The following is a 22,692-nucleotide window of genomic DNA, read 5'->3' as shown; positions in this document are numbered from 1 at the left end:
GATTTTCTATGGGGTTGAGATCTGGAGACTGGCTAGGCCACACCAGGATCTTGAAATGCTTCTTACGAAGCCAAGCCTTTGTTGCCCGGGCGGTGTGTTTGGGATCATTGTCATGCTGAAAAACCCAGCCACGTTTCATCTTCAATGCCCTTGCTGATGGAAGGAGGTTTTCACTCAAAATCTCACGATACATGGCCCCATTCATTCTTTCCTTTTCACGGATCAGTCGTCCTGGTCCCTTTGCAGAAAAACAGCCCTAAAGCATGATGTTTCCACCCCCATGCTTCACAGTAGGTATGGTGTTCTTTGGATGCAACTCAGCATTCTTTGTCCTCCAAACACAACGAGTTGAGTTTTTACCAAAAAGTTATGATTTGGTTTCATCTAACCATATGACATTCTCCCAATCTTCTTCTGGATCATCCAAATGCTCTCTCGCAAACTTCAGACGGGCCTGGACATGTACTGGCTTAAGCAGGGGGACATGTCTGGCACTGCAGGATTTGAGTCAATGGCGGCATAGTGTGTTACTGATGGTAGGCTTTGTTACTTTGGTCCCAGCTCTCTGCAGGTCATTCACTAGGTCCCCCCGTGTGGTTCTGGGATTTTTGCTCACCGTTCTTGTGATAATTTTGACCCCACGGGGTGAGATCTTGCGTGGATCCCCAGATCGAGGGAGATTATCAGTGGTCATGTATGTCTTCCATTTCCTAATAATTCCTCCCACAGTTGATTTCTTCAAACCAAGCTGCTTACCTATTGCAGATTCAGTCTTCCCAGCCTGGTGCAGGTCTACAATTTTGTTTCTGGTGTCCTTTGACAGCTCTTTGGTCTTGGCCATAGTGGAGTTTGCAGTGTGACTGTTTGAGGTTGTGGACAGGTGTCTTTTATACTGATAACAAGTTCAAACAGGTGCCATTAATACAGGTAACGAGTGGAGGACAGAGGAGCCTCTTAAAGAAGAAGTTGCAGGTCTGTGAGAGCCAGAATTCTTGCTTGTTTGTAGGTGACCAAATACTTATTTTCCACCATAATTTGCAAATAAATTTATAAAAAATCCTACAATGTGATTTTCTGGAGAAAAAAAAAATCATTTTGTCTGTCATAGTTGAAGTGTACCTGTGATGAAAATTACAGGCCTCTCTCATCTTTTTAAGTGGGAGAACTTCCACAATTGGTGGCTGACTAAATACTTTTTTGCCCCACTGTATGTACTGTACTCAATATCATCTACTGCATCTTTATGTAATACATGTATCACTAGCCACTTTAAACTATGCCACTTTGTTTACATACCCTACATTACTCATCTCATTTGTATATACTGTACTCGATACCATCTACTGCATCTTGCCTATGCCATTCTGTACCATCACTCATTCATATATCTTTATGTACATATTCTTTATTCCTTTACACTTGTGTGTATAATGTAGTCGTTTTGGAATTGTTAGGTTAGATTACTCGTTGGTTATTACTGCATTGTCGGAACTAGAAGCACAAGCATTTCGCTACTCTCGCATTAACATCTGCTAACCATGTGTATGTGACAAATAAATTGATTTGATTTGATTTGAGGCTGTGCAGTGAAATGCATATGCCCCAAATGCAATTCTGAAGTCAAATACATCCACAGTACGATTTCAACAGATTTGTACTTTTTTTGTCAAATTAACAAATTATTGTATTTTTTCAAGTTTCTATAACAACATTCCAACCTTGTTTAGCATTATCCAGTCCAAATACAGTGTCAAGAAAAAGTATGCGAACCCTTTGGAATTACCTGGATTTCTGCATAAATTGGTCATCACTTTTAATCTGATCGTCATCTAAGTCACAATGATAGATAAACACAGTGCGCTTAAACTAATAACACACAAATTATTGCATTTTTCTTGTCTATATTGAATATATCATTTAAACATTCACAGTGTAGCTTGTAAAAAGTATGTGAACTTCTAGGCTAACGACTTCTCCAAAAGCTAATTGGAGTCAGGAGTCAGCTAACCTGGAGTCCAATCAATGAGGCGAGATTGGAGATGTTGGTTAGAGCTGCCTTGCCCTATAAAAACACTCACAAAATTGAGTTTGCTATTCACAAGAAGTATTGCCTGATGTGAACCATGCCTCAAACAAAAGAGATCTCAGAAGACCTAAGATTAAGAATCGTTGACTTGCATAAAGCTGGAAAGGGTTACAAAAGTATCTCTAAAAGCCTTGATGTTCATCAAGCACCCAACGTCCACAGTAAGACAAATTGTCTATAAATGGAGAAAGTTCAGCACTGTTGCTACTCTCCCTAGGAGTGGCCGTCCTGCAAAAATGACTGCAAGAGCACAGCGCAGAATGCTCAACGAGGTTAAAAAGAATCCTAGACTGTCAGCTAAAGACTTCCAGAAATCTCTGGAACATGCTAACATCTCAGTTGACGAGTCTACGATACTTGTTCATGGGAGGGCATCACGGAAGAACCCACTGCCCACTGAAGTTTGCAAAAGTCCACCTGGCTGTTACACAGCGCTACTGGCAAAATCTTCTGTGGACAAATGAAACTACAGTTGAGTTGTTTGGAAGGAACACCCAACATTATGTGTGGAGAAAAAAAGACACAGCACACCAACATCAAAACCTCATCCCAAATGTAAAGTATGATGGAGGGAGAATCATGATTTGGGGCTGCTTTGCTGCCTCAGGGCCTGGACAGCTTGCTATCACCGACGGAAAAATGAATTCCCAAGTTTATCAAGACATTTTGCAGGAGAATGTGAGACTATCTGTCCGCCAATTGAAGTTCAACAGAAGTTGGGTGACGCAACAGGACAACGACCCAAACCAGATGTAAATTAACAACCAAATGGTTTCAACAGAAGAAAATATGCCTTCTGGAGTGGCCCAGTCAGAGTCCTGACCTCAACCCGATTGAGATGCTGTGGCATGACCTCAAGCAAGCAGTTCACACTAGACATCCCAAGAATATTGCTGAACTGAAACAGTTTTGTAAAGAGGAATAGTCCAAAATTCCTCCTGACCGTTGTGCAGGTCTGATCCGCGAATACAGAAAATGTTTGGATGAGATTATTGCTACCAAAGAAGGGTCAACCAGTTATTATTATTAAATCCAAGGTTTCACATACTTTTCCCACCCTGCACTGTGAATGTTTACATGGTGTGTTCAATAAAGACATGAACACATGTAATTGTTTGTGTGTTATTAGTTTAAGCAGACTGTTTGTCTACTGTTGTGACCTAGATGAAGATCAGATAAAACTTTATGACCAATTTATTTCCAAAGGGTTCACATACTTTTCTTGCCACTGTATGGGTGTGTTCGTAAATTCACTGTGGCGTGCCAGAGGGCGCTCAGAGTGTGATCTGGGCGTTCGTAAATTCGAACGTTTCGCTCTTGGCATGTCCGAGGAGTAGGGTTGATCTGAGTGTTCTGACCTCACAACGGCAGCTAACAGGCTAATGTTGACAAGCTTGCTAGCTACTTCCAGACAAAAATGAGAGAACAACTCACTCTGACCATTTTACTCGCCTTAGCATAGCTGGTTAGGCTGTTTTCACATTATCCAGAGCGTTGGTGATTGTATCTTTGATGCTGGCAACAGCTTTTTGGTCCGACGTTTACTAGCACCGACCATATTCAACGGGTGTTGAGCGTTCGCAAATGCATCAGTTATTCTGCGCCCTGGCACACTCAGACGAGAGTGCTCTGAAATCGGAGTAGATGGCCAGAGTGTGTCATTATTACACTATTTTTACAAATTTGCATCACTTTCATTGAGGGACATTTATTTTGAAGGCCAACTGCAAATTCCACCATTTTATGGCTAGCTTCACATAGGCTAGCTTATTATGGCTAGCTTCATATAGGTCCAGTGACACAAGGAACAAGATCCTGTTGTTGATCTAACATTGTCAGTATACTCAGTTGAACTGTTGGCGATAGTAGTTGCCCTCCAGTGGGTGGAGGACGTACAACCTGTCAGAATTATAGTGTGTCTCAAAGAAGTCTAAGAAACTGGACATTATTGTGGCAGAATAGTTTTTAGGACTTAAGAATTTTACATCTGACTTTCAAGGGGTACTGGCACCGGGTTCCCCTTGAGACTGTGTAGGGATCAGATCTGTTGTATTTTTTTAACAGAAACATTTTTGTTTTATTTTTTGGAAGTTTGTTCAGTTTTTTAGGGGGTATCCTGATTCCATCCCGCATAGTAGGTGGAGGGATGTACATTCAATTGTGCGATCGCCAATATACCATAGAAGAAGGAGTGATTGTTGCAGTAGCGGTAAGTGTGGATGTGGAGCAATTGCAGTTAAATTCCTGGTGTTTGTGACACCGGATGTTTGGTGTGACTCAGACCAGGTGGGGAGTGTGGTGAAACACTAGAGTCATTGTCAGTTTTTTTTGTGAGTTTTGAGTCTCTACCGAACATATATACACACACATAGAATATAACATATATATATATATATATATATATATATATATATATATATATATATATATATATATATATATATTCTAACATTTGAGTCATGTTAGGATATATCAGTTTTCCAGTTAGAGATTTTGTGCAGAATCCACTGAGCTGTTTCAGGTGCAACATTTATGGTCACGTTTCAGCAGTGTGTAGGAGGGAGATTCCAAGATGTGGGAAGTGTGCAGGACTGTGTAGTTTTGGTGTATTAAGTTGTCTGTGTAAACTGTAGGGGTGCTCATGTTGCTGGGGATTGGAAGGGGTTCAGTGTGAGAGAGGCAGGTTGAAGTGGCCAGAGTCAGAGTAGTGCAGAAGGTGTCATATGCTGAGGCAGTGAAGAAAGTAGAGGGGGATGAGTCAAGGGATCCTGAGTGGATCCCAGTGAGTAGTAAATGTGTGCCAGCACCGAGGGATAGGGCAACGGATGATTTATGCTTCAGTAAGGTTGGCTTCTTAGCGTTCACAGCAATGGTTATCAACTGTAATGTAAATCACAGAAAATCGAGGTTGTAGTGGCAACTGCAGAGAAGTTTTAGGGTATACAAGATTTGACTCCAGAAGAGTTACAGGATGTGTTGAGGGGTGCTGTCCCATTCTCCCAGGCCGTTGGCATGGTGCAGGAGCAGATCGGTTTAAAGTAAGTAGGCCATGACTGGGCTCACACTCCAGTACAGTAGGAGGCGGTGTAGGCATTTAAAAGTTCGATCCGATCCGCCAACCAAATCCTGTAGAAGAAGTTCCAGTGACCACAACCTTGTTGTTCCTATCTGTGTTATTACCGCTAAAAGTTTTGTCCCCGTAATTTCGGGTATCAGAGGCTGTCCCAGGTATGTTTGTCTTCAGAAGTCTTGCCAAATCAGGTTGATGCATTTTAAATCGTGTTGTAACATTTGGAGACGAGACAAAAACAATGAAATGCGGAAGTTAATGTTGCCACTTGTTTTAGCAACCACTAGACTATATGCACTGGTTTAGCTTGCGTTTGAGGGATTTGTCAACTTTTCGCTGTCTCAAACTATTTTTTATCATGTGTTTATGTCTAAGTTATAACAGGGAAGTAATTGCAATGTATAGCTGGTTAGCTAACTACGTGCTAGCAAACATTACGTGAAGCTAACAGCTGTTCAGGGATTGACCCGCGTGACACACTGTCAATGAGATGATATATACTTAACCTAATTTCAGAGATACAAAATATTGCTGTCACTGATAAAAATTAAAATAAATGTTGTATTTGTAATGTAATGCTCAGTCTCCAATACTTGTCTATCATTTCGTTGAACTGACACATTGTAACATGTCACATTGTGATACAATCTTGATATGAACAATGTTTTTTATTCAGCTGCTGTGATGTCCACTTGGTGGGGGCTGGTGAAAAATGGCAGTGCACATCATGTGGACAATAGCAGTTGTTTCAGCTCCACAGAAAGCACCGTCCTCAAGGGAAACAACTTTGGAGGCGTGCCTGTTGTACTGCTGCTGGACTTCAGCTTCTTCTTGGTGTGTGTGTGTGTGTGTGTGTGTTGCATCAACTGACACTCATACTGAAACTTATATGACCACATAAGGGTGATTCCAAACCCTAATAGGATAGCGTTACACAACACATGCACACAGATCAAGCCATTTCCTCATTCTGTTGTGGTGTACTTGTCTCAGGCGTTGCTGATCCTCTTCTCCGTCATCAGGAGGAAGCTGTGGGACTATGGCCGTCTGGCGCTGATCTCTGACAGGGAAGGGTCCGTTATGACATCAAACAGTATAATTTCCTGTTGAAACCTGAGAAAAACAATATAAACACACCTACCTAAAGGCATATGACTACAAATAATTCTGCAGTGGGTGTTACTGCCTGCCAATAGTTGAATTAATTGTCTATAGAGATAAGTGTCCTATTGACCCCGACCCGCCTGCCCTGTCCCAATGATGATGACCTTAGCCGTCTGTGTTTCAGGTTCAGTGAGACATCACACCGCCGCTATGGGAGAATGTCGTCCTGTGTGTCCAACGTGGAGGAGCCGGAGCACGAATTGGTGAGGGAGATGTTGTAATCATCACCATCATCAACTCCATCTAATAGTCATCTTTATCTTTCTTTTTCCTCTCTAGGGATGTTGCTCCTGGCTCCCCTACATCATCAGAATGGAGTGAGTATTCTTGCTCTCTCTTTTTCTGTGGGTGGTTGGGGCGGGTGGGCGGGGCTGTCATTGTTTTCGTATGTTGAGGTTGCACCCTCAAATTTGTGTTTCTTTTTCCAGTGAGGAGATGGTGAAGGCGCGTTGTGGGATCGACGCTGTCCACTACCTGTCCTTCCAGCGTCACCTGATCACCCTCCTGGTGCTGGTTACCGTCATCTCCGTGACTGTCATCTTGCCTGTCAACCTGTCTGGTAACCTGCTAGGTGGGTGTGACACACCATGTCAACACAACGCTAATATAATGCAAACACCACCATGTCAACACAACACTAATATAATGCAAACACCACCATGTCAACACAACACTAATATAATGCAAACACCACCATGTCAACACAACACTAATATAATGCAAACGCCACCATGTCAACACAACACTAATATAATGCAAACGCCACCCTGTCAACACAACATTGTTTCAAAACTCTCAATATTACTGTATAAGAACCTCACTGTATTACACTCTCACAATGCAATGTGAACCCAAACACAACACTGCCAGGCAGTGCTTCATTATAAATGTAACAACGACATTACTTACAACAACTCAAACTTTACTCACACATAACAGATGTATAAACAGTGTTTAACATAACACTCTGCCATGCTAATCACGCTGTACACACAACATTGTTTCGTTGCTATGTCTCACTTTTGCCGGAGCGAGACCGAGAGTATAAACATCCTCTTTTGTACGACATTACCTACCACCGATGTGTGGCAGTGAAAGTTAATCTCTTTCAACACAATGGTGTTACTTACCACTGACTGAACCATAACAATTGCAGAGTTCTTTTACATTTACTCTTTCAACATTGTAATCAACAACAACATTGCTGTCAGTCCTCTTATCCTGCTATAATTACATGTTTTAACAGTCTCAGGAAATTTAAGTGTGATTTTTTTTTAAGGAAATGACCCGTACAACTTCGGAAGGACTACTGTGGGTAATCTTCAGAAGGAGTAAGTGTGTGTTCGTGCATGCATGCGTCTGTATGTAGGTGTGGTTCTTTCATTGTATATAATATGAACTTCCATTATAATGGTTCCTTAATGCTTTAGGTAACCGTTTGTTTTTTATGATTTCCTCAGTAATAACCTGCTGTGGATACACACAGTGTTTGCAGTCATCTACCTGATCTTGACAGTGTTACTGCTGAGGCGACACACCTCCCAGATGAAGGGCATGGGCAGAGGGCTGGTCAGTTCCTCTGTTCCATCTGTCACAAAACCAATAGTTCATCCCCTCACTAGTAGTTATTACTGATACTGATGAGTGTGCTTTGCTGCCCCCGTAGACCAGAAACACCCTGTTTGCGTCTTCCATCCCCAAAGAAGCCAGTGAAGAGGACATCAGGACCCACTTTACGTAAGTAGACTGGGCCGCACCATTCTCCCAACATGGGTCCACACTCACCCACTAACCCTGTCTTCTGAACATACACCCACACCTGTAGTGTCTTTGTCTTCACCATGGTAATAAAAGGGATTCAGTTTGACTAGTGATAACTTGCCTGAATGGGCAGACAATGGCTTACAAGGATGAACATTGGACATACATGTACCTGTATATATTTAGACCCTGTGCCTTATCCTCACCTCTATTCTCCCCCTTGCCTGTTCTGCAGTGAGGCCTACCCTACCTGCCGTGTGTGTGAAGTGCACTTGACATATGATGTGGCCCAGCTTATGCACCTGGACAAGGAAAGGTCGGTGCTTTGGCAAACTGCCCTGGTAACGTCACGCTGCCACGCTGCCCTGGTAACGTCACGCTGCCACGGTAACGTCACGCTGCCCTGGTAACGTCACGCTGCGCTGGTAACGTCACGCTGCGCTGGTAACGTCACGCTGCGCTGGTAACGTCACGCTGCGCTGGTAACGTCACGCTGCCCTGGTAACGCCACGCTGCCCTGGTAACGTCACTCTGCCACGCTGCCCTGGTAACGTCACTCTGCCACGCTGCCCTGGTAACGTCACGCTGCCCTGGTAAGGTCACTCTGCCACGCTGCCCTGGTAATGTCACTCTGCCACGCTGCCCTGGTAACGTCATGCTGCCCTGGTAACGTCACGCTGCCACGCTGCCCTGGTAACGTCACGCTGCCCTGGTAACGTCACGCTGCGCTGGTAACGTCACGCAGCCCTGGTAACGTCACGCTGCGCTGGTAACGTCACGCAGCCCTGGTAACGTCACGCAGCCCTGGTAACGTCACGCTGCCCTGGTAACGTCACGCAGCCCTGGTAACGTCACGCTGCGCTGGTAACGTCACACTGCGCTGGTAACGTCACGCTGCCCTGGTAACGCCACGCAGCCCTGGTAACGCCACGCAGCCCTGGTAACGCCACGCTGCCCTGGTAACGCCACGCTGCCCTGGTAACGCCACGCTGCCCTGGTAACGTCACGCAGCCCTGGTAACGCCACGCTGCCCTGGTAACGCCACGCTGCTCTGGTTATGTTCCGCTGCCACGCTGCCCTGGTAACGTCACACTAGCCAAGTAACGTCACGCTGCCAAGCTGCCCTGGTAACATCACGATAGCCAAGTAACGTCACGCTGCCCTAGTAACGTCACGCTGCCAAGCTGCCACGGTAACGCCACGCTAAAGAAATGCATAGCATGTAGTTCTTTCTGATCTGACATGTAGTCAGATATAGCAGTCTGGATTGACTGACTGATCCTTCCCTAACTTTCGTTTACACTAAATCCTGTTGTTTTCTGTCTCTCAGGAAGCGAGCAGAGAAGAACCTGCACTACTACGAGCGGGTACTTCAGCGAGGGGGCCAGAGGGAGGTGATCAACCCCCGTCTATGTGGTCACCTCTGCTGCTGCCGCACCCGCAACTGTCAGGAGGTGAGAGGGACAATACCAAGAGAAAGCCAGGAGAGGGGTTGCGGGATCTGGTCTGTGTTAGGAGCAGTGAAATTCGGTCGGTGTATCCAGACAATAAATTTCACATCGCTGTTGTGCAAATGGAATAGACAACAGGTGGAAATTATAGGCAATTAGCAAGACACCCCCAATAAAGGAGTGGTTCTGCAGGTGGTGACTACAGACCACTTCTCAGTTCCTATGCTTCCTGGCTGATGTTTTGGTCACTTTTGAATGCTGGCGATGCTTTCACTCTAGTGGTAGCATGAGACTGAGTCTACAACCCACACAAGTGGCTCAGGTAGTGCAGCTCATCCAGGATGGCACATCAATGTGAGCTGTGGCAAGAAGGTTTGCTGTGTCTGTCAGCGTAGTGTCCAGAGCATGGAGGCGCTACCAGGAGACAGGCCAGTACATCAGGAGACGTGGAGGAGGCCGTAGAAGTGCAACAACCCAGCAGCAGGACCGCTACCTCCGCCTTTGTGCAAGGAGGAGCAGGAGGAGAACTGCCAGAGCCCTGCAAAATGACCTCCAGCAGGCCACAAATGTGCATGTGTCTGCTCAAACGGTCAGAAACAGACTCCATGAGGGTGGTATGAGGGCCCGACGTCCACAGGTGGGTGTTGTGTTTACAGCCCAACACCGTGTAGGACGTTTGGCATTTGCCAGAGAACACCAAGAGTGGCAAATTCGCCACTGGCGCCTTGTGCTCTTCACAGATGAAAGCAGGTTCACACTGAGCACATGTGAAAGACGTGACAGTCTGGAGATGCCGTGGAGAAAGTTTTGCTGCCTGTAACATACTCCAGCATGACCGGTTTAGCGGTGGGTCAGTCATGGTGTGGGGTGGCATTTCTTTGGGGGGCCGCACAGCCCTCCATGTGCTCACCAGAGGTAGCCTGACTGCCATTAGGTACCGAGATGAGATCCTCAGACCCCTTGTGAGACCATATGCTGGTGCGGTTGGCCCTGGGTTCCTCCTAATGCAAGACAATGCTAGACCTCATGTGGCTGGAGTGTGTCAGCAGTTCCTGCAAGAGGAAGGCATTGATGCTATGGACTGGCCCGCCTGTTCCCCAGACCTGAATCCAATTGAGCACATCTGGGACATCATGTCTCGCTCCATCCACCACAGACTGTCCAGGAGTTGGCGGATGCTTTAGTCCAGGTCTGGGAGGAGATCCCTCAGGAGACCATCCGCCACCACATCAGGAGCATGCCCAGGCGTTGTAGGGAGGTCATACAGGCACGTGGAGGCCACACACACTACTGAGCCTCATTTTGACTTGTTTTAAGGACATTACATCAAAGTTGGATCAGCCTGTAGTGTGGTTTTCCACTTTAATTTTGAGTGTGACTCCAAATCCAGACCTCCATGGGTTGATAAATTTGATTTCCATTGATCATTTTTGTGTGATTTTGTTGTCAGCACATTCAACGATGTAAAGAAAAAAGTATTTCATAAAAATAATTCATTCATTCAGATCTAGGATGTGTTATTTTAGTGTTCTCTTATTTTAGTGTTCTTCTTTTTCTCTTTTTGAGCAGTGTATATACAGTGGGGCAAAAAAGTATTTAGTCAGCCACCAATTGTGCAAGTTCTCCCACTTAAAAAGATGAGAGAGGCCTGTAATTTTCATCATAGGTACACTTCAACTATGACAGACAAAATGAGAAAGAAAATCCAGAAAATCACATTGTAGGATTTTTAATGAATTTATTATTCAAATTATGGTGGAAAATAAGTATTTGATCACCTACAAACAAGCAAGATTTCTGGTTCTCACAGACCTATAACTTCTTATTTAAGAGGCTCCTCTGTCCTCCACTCGTTACCTGTATTAATGGCACCTGTTTGAACTTGTTATCAGTATAAAAGACACCTGTCCACAACCTCAAACAGTCACACTCCAAACTCCACTATGGCCAAGACCAAAGAGCTGTCAAAGGACACCAGAAACAAAATTGTAGACCTGCACCAGGCTGGGAAGACTGAATCTGCAATAGGTAAGCAGCTTGGTTTGAAGAAATCAACTGTGGGAGCAATTATTAGGAAATGGAAGACATACAAGACCACTGATAATCTCACTCGATCTAGGTCTCCACGCAAGATCTCACCCCGTGGGGTCAAAATGATCACAAGAACGGTGAGCAAAAATCCCAGAACCACACGGGGGGACCTAGTGAATGACATGCAGAGAGCTGGGACCAAAGAAACAAAGCCTACCATCAGTAACACACTATGCCGCCAGGGACTCAAATCCTGCAGTGCCAGACGTGTCCCCCTGCTTAAGCCAGTACATGTCCAGGCCCGTCTGAAGTTTGCTAGAGAGCATTTGGATGATCCAGAAGAAGATTGGGAGAATGTCATATGGTCAGATGAAACCAAAATATAACTTTTTGGTAAAAACTCAACTCGCCGTGTTTGGAGGACAAAGAATGCTGAGTTGCATCCAAAGAACACCATACCTACTGTGAAGCATGGGGGTGGAAACATCATGCTTTGGGGCTGTTTTTCTGCAAAGGGACCAGGACGACTGATCCGTGTAAAGGAAAGAATGAATGGGGCCATGTATTGTGAGATTTTGAGTGAAAACCTCCTTCCATCAGCAAGGGCATTGAAGATGAAACGTGGCTGGGTCTTTCAGAATGACAATGATCCCAAACACACCGCCCGGGCAACGAAGGAGTGGCTTCATAAGAAGCATTTCAAGGTCCTGGAGTGGCCTAGCCAGTCTCCAGATCTCAACCCCATAGAAAATCTTTGGAGGGAGTTGAAAGTACGTGTTGCCCAGCAACCGCCCCAAAACATCACTGCTCTAGAGGAGATCTGCATGGAGGAATGGGCCAAAATAACAGCAACAGTGTGTGAAAACCTTGTGAAGACTTACAGAAAACGTTTGACCTCTGTCATTGCCAACAAAGGGTATACAACAAAGTATTGAGAAACTTTTGTTATTGTCCAAATACTTATTTTTCCACCATAATTTGCAAATAAATAAATTAAAAATCCTACAATGTGATTTTCATTGTCATGTTGAAGTGTACCTGTGATTGAAAATTACAGGCCTCTCTCATCTTTTTAAGTGGGAGAACTTGCACAATTGGTGGCTGACTAAATACTTTTTTGCCCCACTGTATGTTATGTATGTATGTTTTCTGTGGCTCTAGGTAGATGCCATAGAGTACTTCCGTGGTCAAGCGGCAGGTCTGTTGGAGGAGGTGAGGATGCAGAAAGAGCTTGTGCCACAGCACCCTCTAGGGATGGTCTTCGTCACTCTGCAGTCTGAGGCAATGGCCACATAGTGAGTTTCTCATCTCTGGGGCTGGTGAGGGGCTAAGTGTCATATTGATGATAATTATAGAAATTATTCTCCAACCTTAGATTTCGTCTCTCACCATCCCCAGCTCTAGAGAGCTTCAGGGAGTGCAGGCTTTTGTTCCGACCCAACAGGAAAATTAACATGGAATTGATGACTGTACCATCATTAGTGGAAACAATAGTAGTTGATGTATCCACTTTCTTGGGTTATGTAAACATGATGATTGACAGCTGTCACTCACTCCCCTCAGCATTCTGAAGGACTTCAACGCCCTGGACTGTGGAAATGGGGACAGTGCAGTGAGGTGTGGGTGTGGCCGAGAGCCCCAGCCTTCGTCTTGTAGTGGGACTCTGAAAGTGAGGAACTGGAGGGTTGACTATGCCCCTCATCCCAGAAATGTGTACTGGTGAGTCCCCCTATAACCTAACCTACAGTGTGCTGTTTGATAACAATGGTACAGTATATTCTATCATGTTGAAAACCTCTCTTCCTGTTTTTCTGCTCTGTTTTCTCCTCTCTCCTCCCTCCATACCACTCTCTCCTCCCTCCATACCACTCTCTCCTCCCTCCATACCTCTCTCTCCTCCCTCCATACCTCTCTCTCTCCTCCCTCCATACCTCTCTTTCTCTGTCCCAGGGACAACCTTTCAGTGCAGGGCTTCCGCTGGTGGGTCCGATGCCTGCTGCTCAACTTCTTCCTCTTCTTCCTCCTCACCTTCCTCACCACTCCCTCCATCATCATCAGCACCATGGACAAGTTCAACGTCACCAAGCCCATCTACTACCTCAACGTGAGTCAGTCACCATCTACTAGAATAAAATAGAATATAACTGTATTTGGTTGGTTGGTGAGGCCAGAGGAATGCTGGTGTGGCGAGGCCAGAGGAATGCTGGTGCTCATTTAACCTTTATTTAACTAGGCAAGTCCGTTAAGAACTAGTTATTATTTTACAATGACTGCCTACCTCAGCCAAATCCTCCCCTAACCCGGACGAAGCTAGGCCAATTGTGCGCTGCACTAATGGACTCCCGATCAAGGCTGGTTGTGATACAGCCCGGGATCGAACCAGGGTCTGTAGTGACACCGCTAGCATTGAGAAGCCGCTGTGCCACTTGGGAGCCATTTGCTGTGTATTTAATTAGTTTTGATTTGTATGCTACCATGTAATGTCTTTGTTTGTATGTGTGTGTGTGTGAGACAGAGTGCTGTGGTCAGTCAGTTTTTCCCCACTCTGCTTCTGTGGTCCTTCTCTGCCCTGCTGCCCACCATAGTGTACTACTCAACTCTGGGAGAGTGCCACTGGAACAGGTACACACACACAGTAACTTCACTGACATACTGTATCTGTACAAATACTTTAAAGTACTACTTAAGCCATTGTTTGGGGTATATGTACTTTAATATTTGTATTTTTGGCAACTTTTACTTCACTACATTCCTAAGGAAAATGATGTACTTTTTACTCCTTACATTTTCTCTGACACCCAAAAGTACTCTTTACATTTTTAATGCTTAGCAGCACAGGAAAATGGTCTAATTCACACACTTATCAAGAGAACATCCCTGGTCATCCCTACTGCCTCTGATCTGGCAGACTCACTAAACACAAATGCCTTTTTTGTAAATTATCTGAGTGTTGAACTATGCACCTGACCATCCTTAAAAAAACAATTAAAAACAAGAAAATCATGTCGTCTGGTTTTCTTAATATAAGGAATTTTAAATGATTTATGTTTTTACTTTTCATATTTAAGTAAAACCAAATACTTTTAGACTTTTACTCAAGTAGTATTTTACTGGATGATTTTCACTTGAGTCATTTTCTTTTATGGTATCTTTACTTTTATTCAAGTATGAAAGTTGGGTACTTTTTCCACCACTGTTATCTATGTACTGTAGGTCCAGGGAGCAGTTGATTATGATGCACAAGCTGTACATCTTCCTCCTGTTCATGGTTCTGATCCTGCCCTCTCTTGGACTCACCAGGTAATTAATTACCCCGCCCTGATCACTTAATGATCAATCCAGATAATCAATGAAATATGAAATCATGTTTTTGTAATTGTACTACATTCATCTTATGTGATTGGCTCTCTTTTCTAACCACAGTCTGGCTGTGTTCTTCCGCTGGCTGTTTGACAAAGAGTTTCTGGCTGATGGGAAGCTACGGTTTGAGTGAGTGATACACTTTTATCTATGCCTATGATCTGCCTCTCTTTCTCTCCCAATAACTAGTTTCTCATTTACTGTGTCCATGTACAGTCATGGCCAAATAATATTGTCACCCTTGGACTTTTTTCCAAATAATGCACAGAAAACAGTTGAAATTAAAACACATTTTGGTATCCTCACATGTATGCCTTTGTTTTGTTTTGTTCAACTGAAAAACAAATCTGAATAATTTACTAAATGTTAGCTTATTCTACAAAGAAGTCCAAAAATGGCCCAGACAATATTATTGGCACCTTCTAGAAGTAGTTAGAAATAATTAGATTTCAATCATGTGATTCTCCTTTACTTTGGAATTGAACTCACTTGTGGTGAGTTGGTGCCTGCAATATAAACATCACTCATTCAACCAGTTTGAACAGAGAAAATGACTCATTCTCCTGTGTCACTGTGTACTTCAATGAGCATGGAGGAAGAAAGAAAACTAGAGGATTATCTGAGGAGGTCAGACACAAGATTATAGCCAAGCATGGACAATCTCAAGGCAACAAGTCCATCACCAGAGACCTTGATGTTCCTACCATACGTAATGTTATCAAGAAGTTTAAGGCCCAGCCGCTGTAGCCAGCCGCACTGGAAGTGGCCGCAAGAGAGAACTTGATGGAAGATACTACCGAAGGATCGTTGGAATGGTGGAGAAAGCACCGCGATCAACTACCACACAGATTCAAGCTGCCCTTCAGACAGAAGGTACGATCGTTTCAACTCGCACCATCCGTTGCCAACTCAATGAAAGGGAGTTATATAGTAGGAGACCCAGGAGGACCCCACTGCTGAGAGAGAGAGACATAAGAAAGCCTGACTGCAATTTGCCAAAACACACTTGAACATACCAAAATCCTTCTGGGAGAATTTCCTGTGGACAGATGAGATCAAAATAGAGCTTTTTGGTAAAGCACACCATCTCTATGTTTACAGAAAACCAAATGAAGCCTTCAAAGAAAAGAACACCTTCCCTACAGTCAAACATGGAGGCAGTTCAGTGATGTTTTGGAATTGCTTTGCTTCCTCTGTCACTGGGTGTCTTGAGCTGGTACATGGCATCATGAAATCTGGAGAATACCAAGAGATTTTGGAGAGCAGTGTCAGAAAGCTGGGTCTCCGTCAAATGTCATGGGTCTATACAGCAGCACAATGACCCCAAACACACTTCAAAAAGAACCCAGGAATGGTTCAAGACAAAATGCCGGACTGTTCTGGAGTAGCCAGCAATGAGTCCAGATCTAAATCTCATTGAAAACTTGTGAAGAGATCTGAAAACTGCAGTTTGTAGACGGCACCCTTCAAATCTGGGAGACCTGGAACAGTTTGCACAAGAGGGAGCCAAACTGCCAGTACAGAGGTGCAGGAAGCTCATCGATGGCTATAGGAAGTGCTTGATTGCAGTTATTTTGACCATAGGCTGTGCGACTAAATATTAAGTAAAGGGTGTCAATAATTTTATCAATGCCATTTCTATTTATTTTCTGATTGAAAACCACCCCGGATATATTAAGTTCTGAGTCGATAACAAAGGTTCTCTTATAGTAACAGTGAAATAAAGAATAAAAACTTTTATTTCATCTTTCATCTCATTTACTGTGTCCATGTATTATAACTAGCATCTCATTTACTGTGTCCGTGTATAATAACTAGCATCTCATTTACTGTGTCCGTGTATAATAACTAGCATCTCATTTACTGTGTCCGTGTATAATAACTAGCATCTCATTTACTGTGTCCATGTATTATAACTAGCATCTCATTTACTGTGTCCGTGTATAATAACTAGCATCTCATTTACTGTGTCCGTGTATAATAACTAGCATCTCATTTACTGTGTCCGTGTATAATAACTAGCATCTCATTTACTGTGTCCGTGTATTATAACTAGCATCTCATTTACTGTGTCCGTGTATAATAACTAGCATCTCATTTACTGTGTCCGTGTATAATAACTAGCATCTCATTTACTGTGTCCGTGTATAATAACTAGCATCTCATTTACTGTGTCCGTGTATAATAACTAGCATCTCATTTACTGTGTCCGTGTATAATAACTAGCATCTCATTTACTGTGTCCGTGTATTATAACTAGCATCTCATTTACTGTGTCCGTGTATAATAACTAGCATCTCATTTACTGTGTCCGTGTATAATAACTAGCATCTCATTTACTGTGTCCGTGTATAATAACTAGCATCTCATTTACTGTGTCCGTGTATAATAACTAGCATCTCATTTACTGTGTCCGTGTATAATAACTAGTATCTCATTTACTGTGTCCGTGTATAATAACTAGCATCTCATTTACTGCGTCCCTGTATAGTAACTAGCATCTCATTTATTGTGTCCATTTCTCTATCTCGTTCTCTCTCCCTTGCCTCATATCCCCCCTCCTCCTTCAGGTGTGTGTTCCTGCCTGACCAGGGGGCGTTCTTTGTGAATTATGTCATCACGGCGGGCCTGGTGGGCTCTGGGATGGAGTTGCTGCGGTTGCCAGGGTTACTGCTCTACACCATCCGCATGGCCCTGGCTCGCTCCGCCGCAGAGAGGAAGTATGTCAAACAGGTGAGACTAAGACTCCGCCCCTGTATCAATCAGGGCTCAACGTTACAGGAAGTTCAGATCGAGATATACAGTACAGAAATAGACAACAATCTGTCATCCATGGTTAGTATGGAATGATCAGCTCAATGTTGACCTTTTCTATCTATGTAGTCATGGATGAAGTTCAGATGATGTGTGATTTAACCTTGTCCTGTCTGCAGAACCAAGCGTATGAGTTTGAGTACGGAGCCATGTACGGGTGGACCCTGTGTGTGTTCACTGTCATCATGGCTTACAGCATCACCTGCCCTGTCATAGTGCCTTTCGGTGAGTGATGGGCAACACACACACACACTGCTGACCTTGACCTAAAGTTACATTCCCTCTCCTCCGTGTGTCCAGGTCTGCTGTACCTGATGCTGAAGCATCTAGTGGACAAACACAACCTGTACTTTGCCTACTTGCCCGCCCGCCTGGACAGACAGGTGCACCTGGGAGCTGTCAATCAAGCCCTGGCTGCACCCATCATCTGCCTCATCTGGCTCTATTTCTTCTCTGTCCTCCGGACAGGTAACGCACACGCCTGGATGTTTACTGGAGCTCTCATACATAGGAGGCTTACTTATGTCCCTTCTTCTTCTTCTTCTAACTTGGCTGTTTCCCTGGAGTTACCTGCTCGAGTTAAAGCACCATTTTTAACTTATCCTCACACTTCTGTATGTGTTTTTGGGTCAGGGTTCATGGCGGACACATCTCTCTTCACTCTGGTGGTCCTGTGTGTAACTGTCTGCATCTGCATCAGCTACACCTGCTTCGGACACTTCAAGTACCTCAGCCCTCACAACTACAAGGTGTGGTGTTCGTGTGGTGTTCGTGTGGTGTTCGTGTGGTGTTCGTGTGGTGTTCGTGTGGTGTTCGTGTGGTGTTAGTGTTTAGACACTAACAGTCTCTGTTCTACCTGCAGTTGAAGGAGGATGAAGATGCCTTGGATGGATTGGCGGACAGCAACATGGTCAGTAACAGGTTTATTCCTTCACCATGAATTTATAGATGGAAGTTAAAATCTGTTTGGAAGGGGGGAAGCAATATGGTGGTACCCCTCCCAGTTCTGCCCAGTTCTTTCACAAAAATGAGGATATGAATCGTAGAAACAAAAGCCAACTTAAGAGTTTCAGAACATATCGTATATTATTTCTGTCTCTCAATCTAGGCGGCAGATAGCTTAGCGGTTAAGAGTGTTTGGCCAGAAACTCAAAGGTTGCTGGTTCGAATCATTGAGCCGGCAAGGTGTGAAAAATCTGCCGTTCTGACCTTGAGCAAGGCAGTTAACCCCCAACAACTGCTTCCCCTGTGGCGATGACATTGATTTAAGGCAGCCACACAAACATCTGATTCAGAGGGGTTGGGTTAATTGTGGAAGACACATTTTGGTTGAATTAATTCAGTTGTGCAACTGACTAGGTATCCCTTCCCCCTTCTCCCTTCTGCACATGTACAGTACCATAGTTTTGATGTTTTTACTGTTGTTCTACAATGTAGAAAATTGTAAAAATAAAGAAACCCTGGAATGAGTAGGTGTGTCCAAACTTTTGACTGGTACTGTCTCTCTGTGTCCACAGGTCTACCTTCCAAGGGTGCTTAGAACCGAGTCCCCTGAGTCCCCCGCCACATCACCAGATGGGTGTAAAAACCCCCAGTCATATGGGACGACAGACAGCAGCCCATCCTGTCAGAGCCCAGTAGATGATGAACTGTTGATGAACCCCTGAACTTAAAATATCTTCCCCTTCTTTTTGAAGGACTGAGGTGATGGCATAGGGGAGTTTATCCCCAAATCTATTGCTGCTATTGCTGTACCATCCAACACAGGCCCTTCAAATACCCCTAAAATGCATCCTTTCTCTCTCCTTTCATCAAGCTTAGCATAGCATGTGTCTGATATCAATAGATTGGTCTAAGTAGAGCCTTTGCTTTCACTTATTCAATAGTGCTCCATCAGTGATTATTTCCAGGGGGGGAGGAGATAATAAATTGTTACGGGCCTCCTGAGACAACTCTGCCAAGGCTCCACTGAGAGCTGGCAGCCACTCAGGAGCCAAGCCTTCTGTCAGAAATGCCCAAATCTGACCCTTTTCCTAAGACCTTCCTATGAGGACTGCCTTGGCTAAAGACTATTCAGCACGAATACAGTTTTTTTTTTGTTAACCAAAATTGCTTTTATAGCATAATGTTGGGAAAAACTGCCATGCCATGCATTTCCACTGAGTTTGCGTTTTAATATCCAGGATGCCAGAATAGAAGGCATTTTGGTTCTCTGACCAACAGAGGGCACTCTTGTTGCATGGCAGTTAGTGTCCACCTTAAATTACTTGTACTGAACCAGGGCCTTTCAAATCTGGACCTCAAGGTCTGATGATACAAAAACTATTTTTTACAAATAGTTTTGTATTATTAGGCAAGGAACTTTTATTTCATTTTGACTGAATCATTTTAACAAATGTTTTATATTAAGCTGATATATTTAACATATTATAGATTTTTTTTATTTTTTATTATCAGGATTTTGAACCATAACACAATCTGAACATGAATTTACATAACTATTGACGATGAATGAGAGTAGGCCTATTTATGTGAATATGAACAGCATGGAACTTCTCAGTGTTAAATATATTGCTTTAAAATGTTAAATGGTTGATACATTGAGAGTTTGTTGGTCATTATTAGTGTTTGAGATTTGGTACCGAATAAGTTAATATGTAAGTAACTATTAAGTGTCCATAGCCATAGGGGGCACTGCATGACAGATTTTCTATTAGGATTTAGCAGTAGCTTCAACAGTGTCTTGTTACTACAGGACTTTTTTTTCTTTGATCCCCTTGCATCCAGCCTTCTTTCTCACCAGGGTGCCTCAGTTTTCAAAAGGACATGTTTTTTAGTACAAGTGATTGGCCGATTAATGAAGTGCTAAGCCCGCCAGATATCTGGATGGAGGCTTTTCACAGAGCAGAAAAATAGGGTTTTGTTATTAGATTAGGATCAGTGTAAATTCACCTTGTTTTGGGGGGGTGAATGGAACATATCAGGAACAATAGCGGGCTGCAGAAGTGGTTCTTATTGGCTTACTTCAAATTGGTACGTCCTGATTTTGTAGTTTTACCACTGACACTTAATTCACTGTTAATTAGCTGTGACATACATACACACACAGAAGTACATAATATAGTTCAGTTCCCCCAAAAGCCTCTTAAACCAACAGAATAATCTGCAAAACAAACTTTAGTCCAGGGGTGATCTGGAGCGCTCAGCTCTGCAATCAATGGCTCTCAATCATGGACAAAGAGACAACGTAAAGCAGGGCGAGTTCACCATGTAATCACAGATTGTGTAACAGGCAACTCTAGAGACGTGGAAATAACTTTTGGCAGTATTAAGCTTTGACACCATTTCCTCACCCCTAGCACATGTACTGAACAAATGTGAATAACTACACACAAACATGCATACACCTTTACTTAGGGGGCCCTCAAGACATTATACTGTTGGACGCTCAAGGAGCACATGGGTTATCAGGTTTGTTTGGTGTTGTTTGTTGGACAGAGATTTTCAGTTGCACAAGAATTAAAAACATTTTCCCTCGTTATGTTAAGGTTGTGTGTTGGTGAATGAGAAAGGGAGAGTGTGGGTGAGTGGGTAATAAATAGTAGATTTCATCAGAATGGATTACTGGTGTTAGCCTGTACCTCCTTGGAGTGTGGTTGGGTAATTGGATAGCTGAACACCCAGAAGGCAATTAAAGAGCCATTGAGACTACAGGCAATAATTTGCTTCAGCAACTCATAATAGCAAATGTGCTAACTACCAGTCAGATCTCTATGCCTGTTTATGACACTCACACATGAGAAGAAACATGAGTTTTGGGACAGTGAGAGAGTTTGTGGAGGCTCTAATTGCTTGAAGGTCATCTGCAAGCTCTACGGATGAATTGGGAAAGAGATGTGTGTGAGAGTGGAAGTCTGTTGTCTGGTGTGTGTCTTTCCCCCTTGGAGAGGTGTTGGAATTGGTGTTATACTCTACCGGCTCTCAAGTCAAAATTAGACGTTCATTCATGTCAAAGTGTTTAAGGTTCAGTTTAGGTATTAATTCCAAATTCTTAAGGTTAGACATTAACTCTGAATGGTTCAGGTTTGGGATAGGCTTAAAACCAAAATATAAAAACCAACTTTCTATCGCTGGATTCACACTCGCAACCTTTTGGAATCAGAGGCCGGCGCCTACACCCATCCACCATCACGGCCTACAACCAAAACCTACTTGAAGGTAACATCGCTCACTCTTGCCCTAGTGGCCAGTTTCCACCTCATCTCCTGACATTCTCAGACATGGATTGATGTCAGATACTGACTTGTATCACGGGTGACCTTGCTGGTTATGCTTGATATGTGTGTTTGTAGGTGCATGTTGTGTGTGATAGTCGGTATTGCTGGTGAGCAGAGGAAAGCACCAGTTGTTTGCCAGCTCAGTAGAGCAGAAGTAATCTGGAGTTAGGAGCAAAGGAGCCTGGGAACCTGCCTACTCCAGACCCAGCAGTCAAGAAGCAGTCCAAACATCACAGTGAGGACTAACCAGCGGTCAGACCGCAAACACAGTGCCTCGGTTCTGACACAGTAGGGTTTGGGCTGCAGCAGAAGGAGTGTGTGAAAGTGTGAATATGTCAATGTGAGAATTTTTTTCAAACGTTTTTCAATCAATTTAGCTGATCATACTGAAGTGGGATATGGACCAAAGCAGAGCCAAAAGACTTACACCCACACACAATCTCTTTGGTAATGAAGGAGAGGAAGCCATTGATTTAGAATATTGAGACACAGCCCATGTTGCTGTGTTTAATCTGTAGGTGTCGGGCAAGGCCGTATCATTCACCATGTAAAGGGGATCACAGAGCATTTGAGACTGGGCTACAGTCCTAGTCTGGATCAAGACATTTATCCACTGCTAATCCAGATTTACTGCTGCAAGGAGTGTGTACGCGAGTACGTGCAAGTGTGTGTACATTC

The 22,692-nt window shown here is 43.8% G+C and overlaps 1 protein-coding gene across 2 annotated transcripts; it reads left to right on the top strand.

Moving 5' to 3' along the window:
• Window positions 1-5,187: 5,187 nt before the first annotated feature.
• On the top strand, window positions 5,188-21,278 carry tmem63a (transmembrane protein 63A). 2 transcript variants are annotated; one of them, XM_020454979.2, is made up of 23 exons: window positions 5,188-5,314; window positions 5,833-5,990; window positions 6,179-6,229; window positions 6,445-6,523; window positions 6,600-6,637; window positions 6,749-6,891; window positions 7,600-7,651; window positions 7,781-7,889; window positions 7,987-8,057; window positions 8,317-8,397; window positions 9,412-9,535; window positions 12,725-12,858; window positions 13,127-13,282; window positions 13,514-13,667; window positions 14,079-14,185; window positions 14,777-14,863; window positions 14,987-15,052; window positions 17,494-17,656; window positions 17,857-17,962; window positions 18,038-18,205; window positions 18,371-18,486; window positions 18,600-18,647; window positions 19,255-21,278. In XM_020454979.2, the coding sequence occupies exons 2-23, from the start codon at window positions 5,869-5,871 to the stop codon at window positions 19,402-19,404; spliced, it is 2,325 nt and encodes a 774-aa protein (XP_020310568.1). In that variant the 5' UTR covers window positions 5,188-5,314; window positions 5,833-5,868; the 3' UTR covers window positions 19,405-21,278. The 2 variants fall into 2 exon arrangements, with proteins under 2 accessions (XP_020310568.1, XP_020310567.1); XM_020454978.2 differs by having other exon boundaries at window positions 6,150-6,229.
• The last annotated feature ends 1,414 nt before the right edge of the window (window positions 21,279-22,692 follow it).

This window comes from Oncorhynchus kisutch, linkage group LG21 (genome assembly GCF_002021735.2).
Source record: "Oncorhynchus kisutch isolate 150728-3 linkage group LG21, Okis_V2, whole genome shotgun sequence".
NCBI lineage: Eukaryota > Metazoa > Chordata > Actinopteri > Salmoniformes > Salmonidae > Oncorhynchus > Oncorhynchus kisutch.
Note: the sequence above shows the minus strand (reverse complement) of the source record. Positions and strands in the feature narration are given on the sequence as shown.

Bases quoted from the DNA above. Each gene is read 5' to 3' on its own strand.
- tmem63a (XM_020454978.2), top strand. From the start codon at position 5,841: ATGTCCACTTGGTGGGGGCTGGTGAAAAATGGCAGTGCACATCATGTG. The intron at 6,230-6,444 runs GTCCGTTATGAC...TCTGTGTTTCAG, and splicing joins CTGATCTCTGACAGGGAAGG to GTTCAGTGAGACATCACACC. The intron at 14,186-14,776 runs GTACACACACAC...TATGTACTGTAG, and splicing joins GGAGAGTGCCACTGGAACAG to GTCCAGGGAGCAGTTGATTA.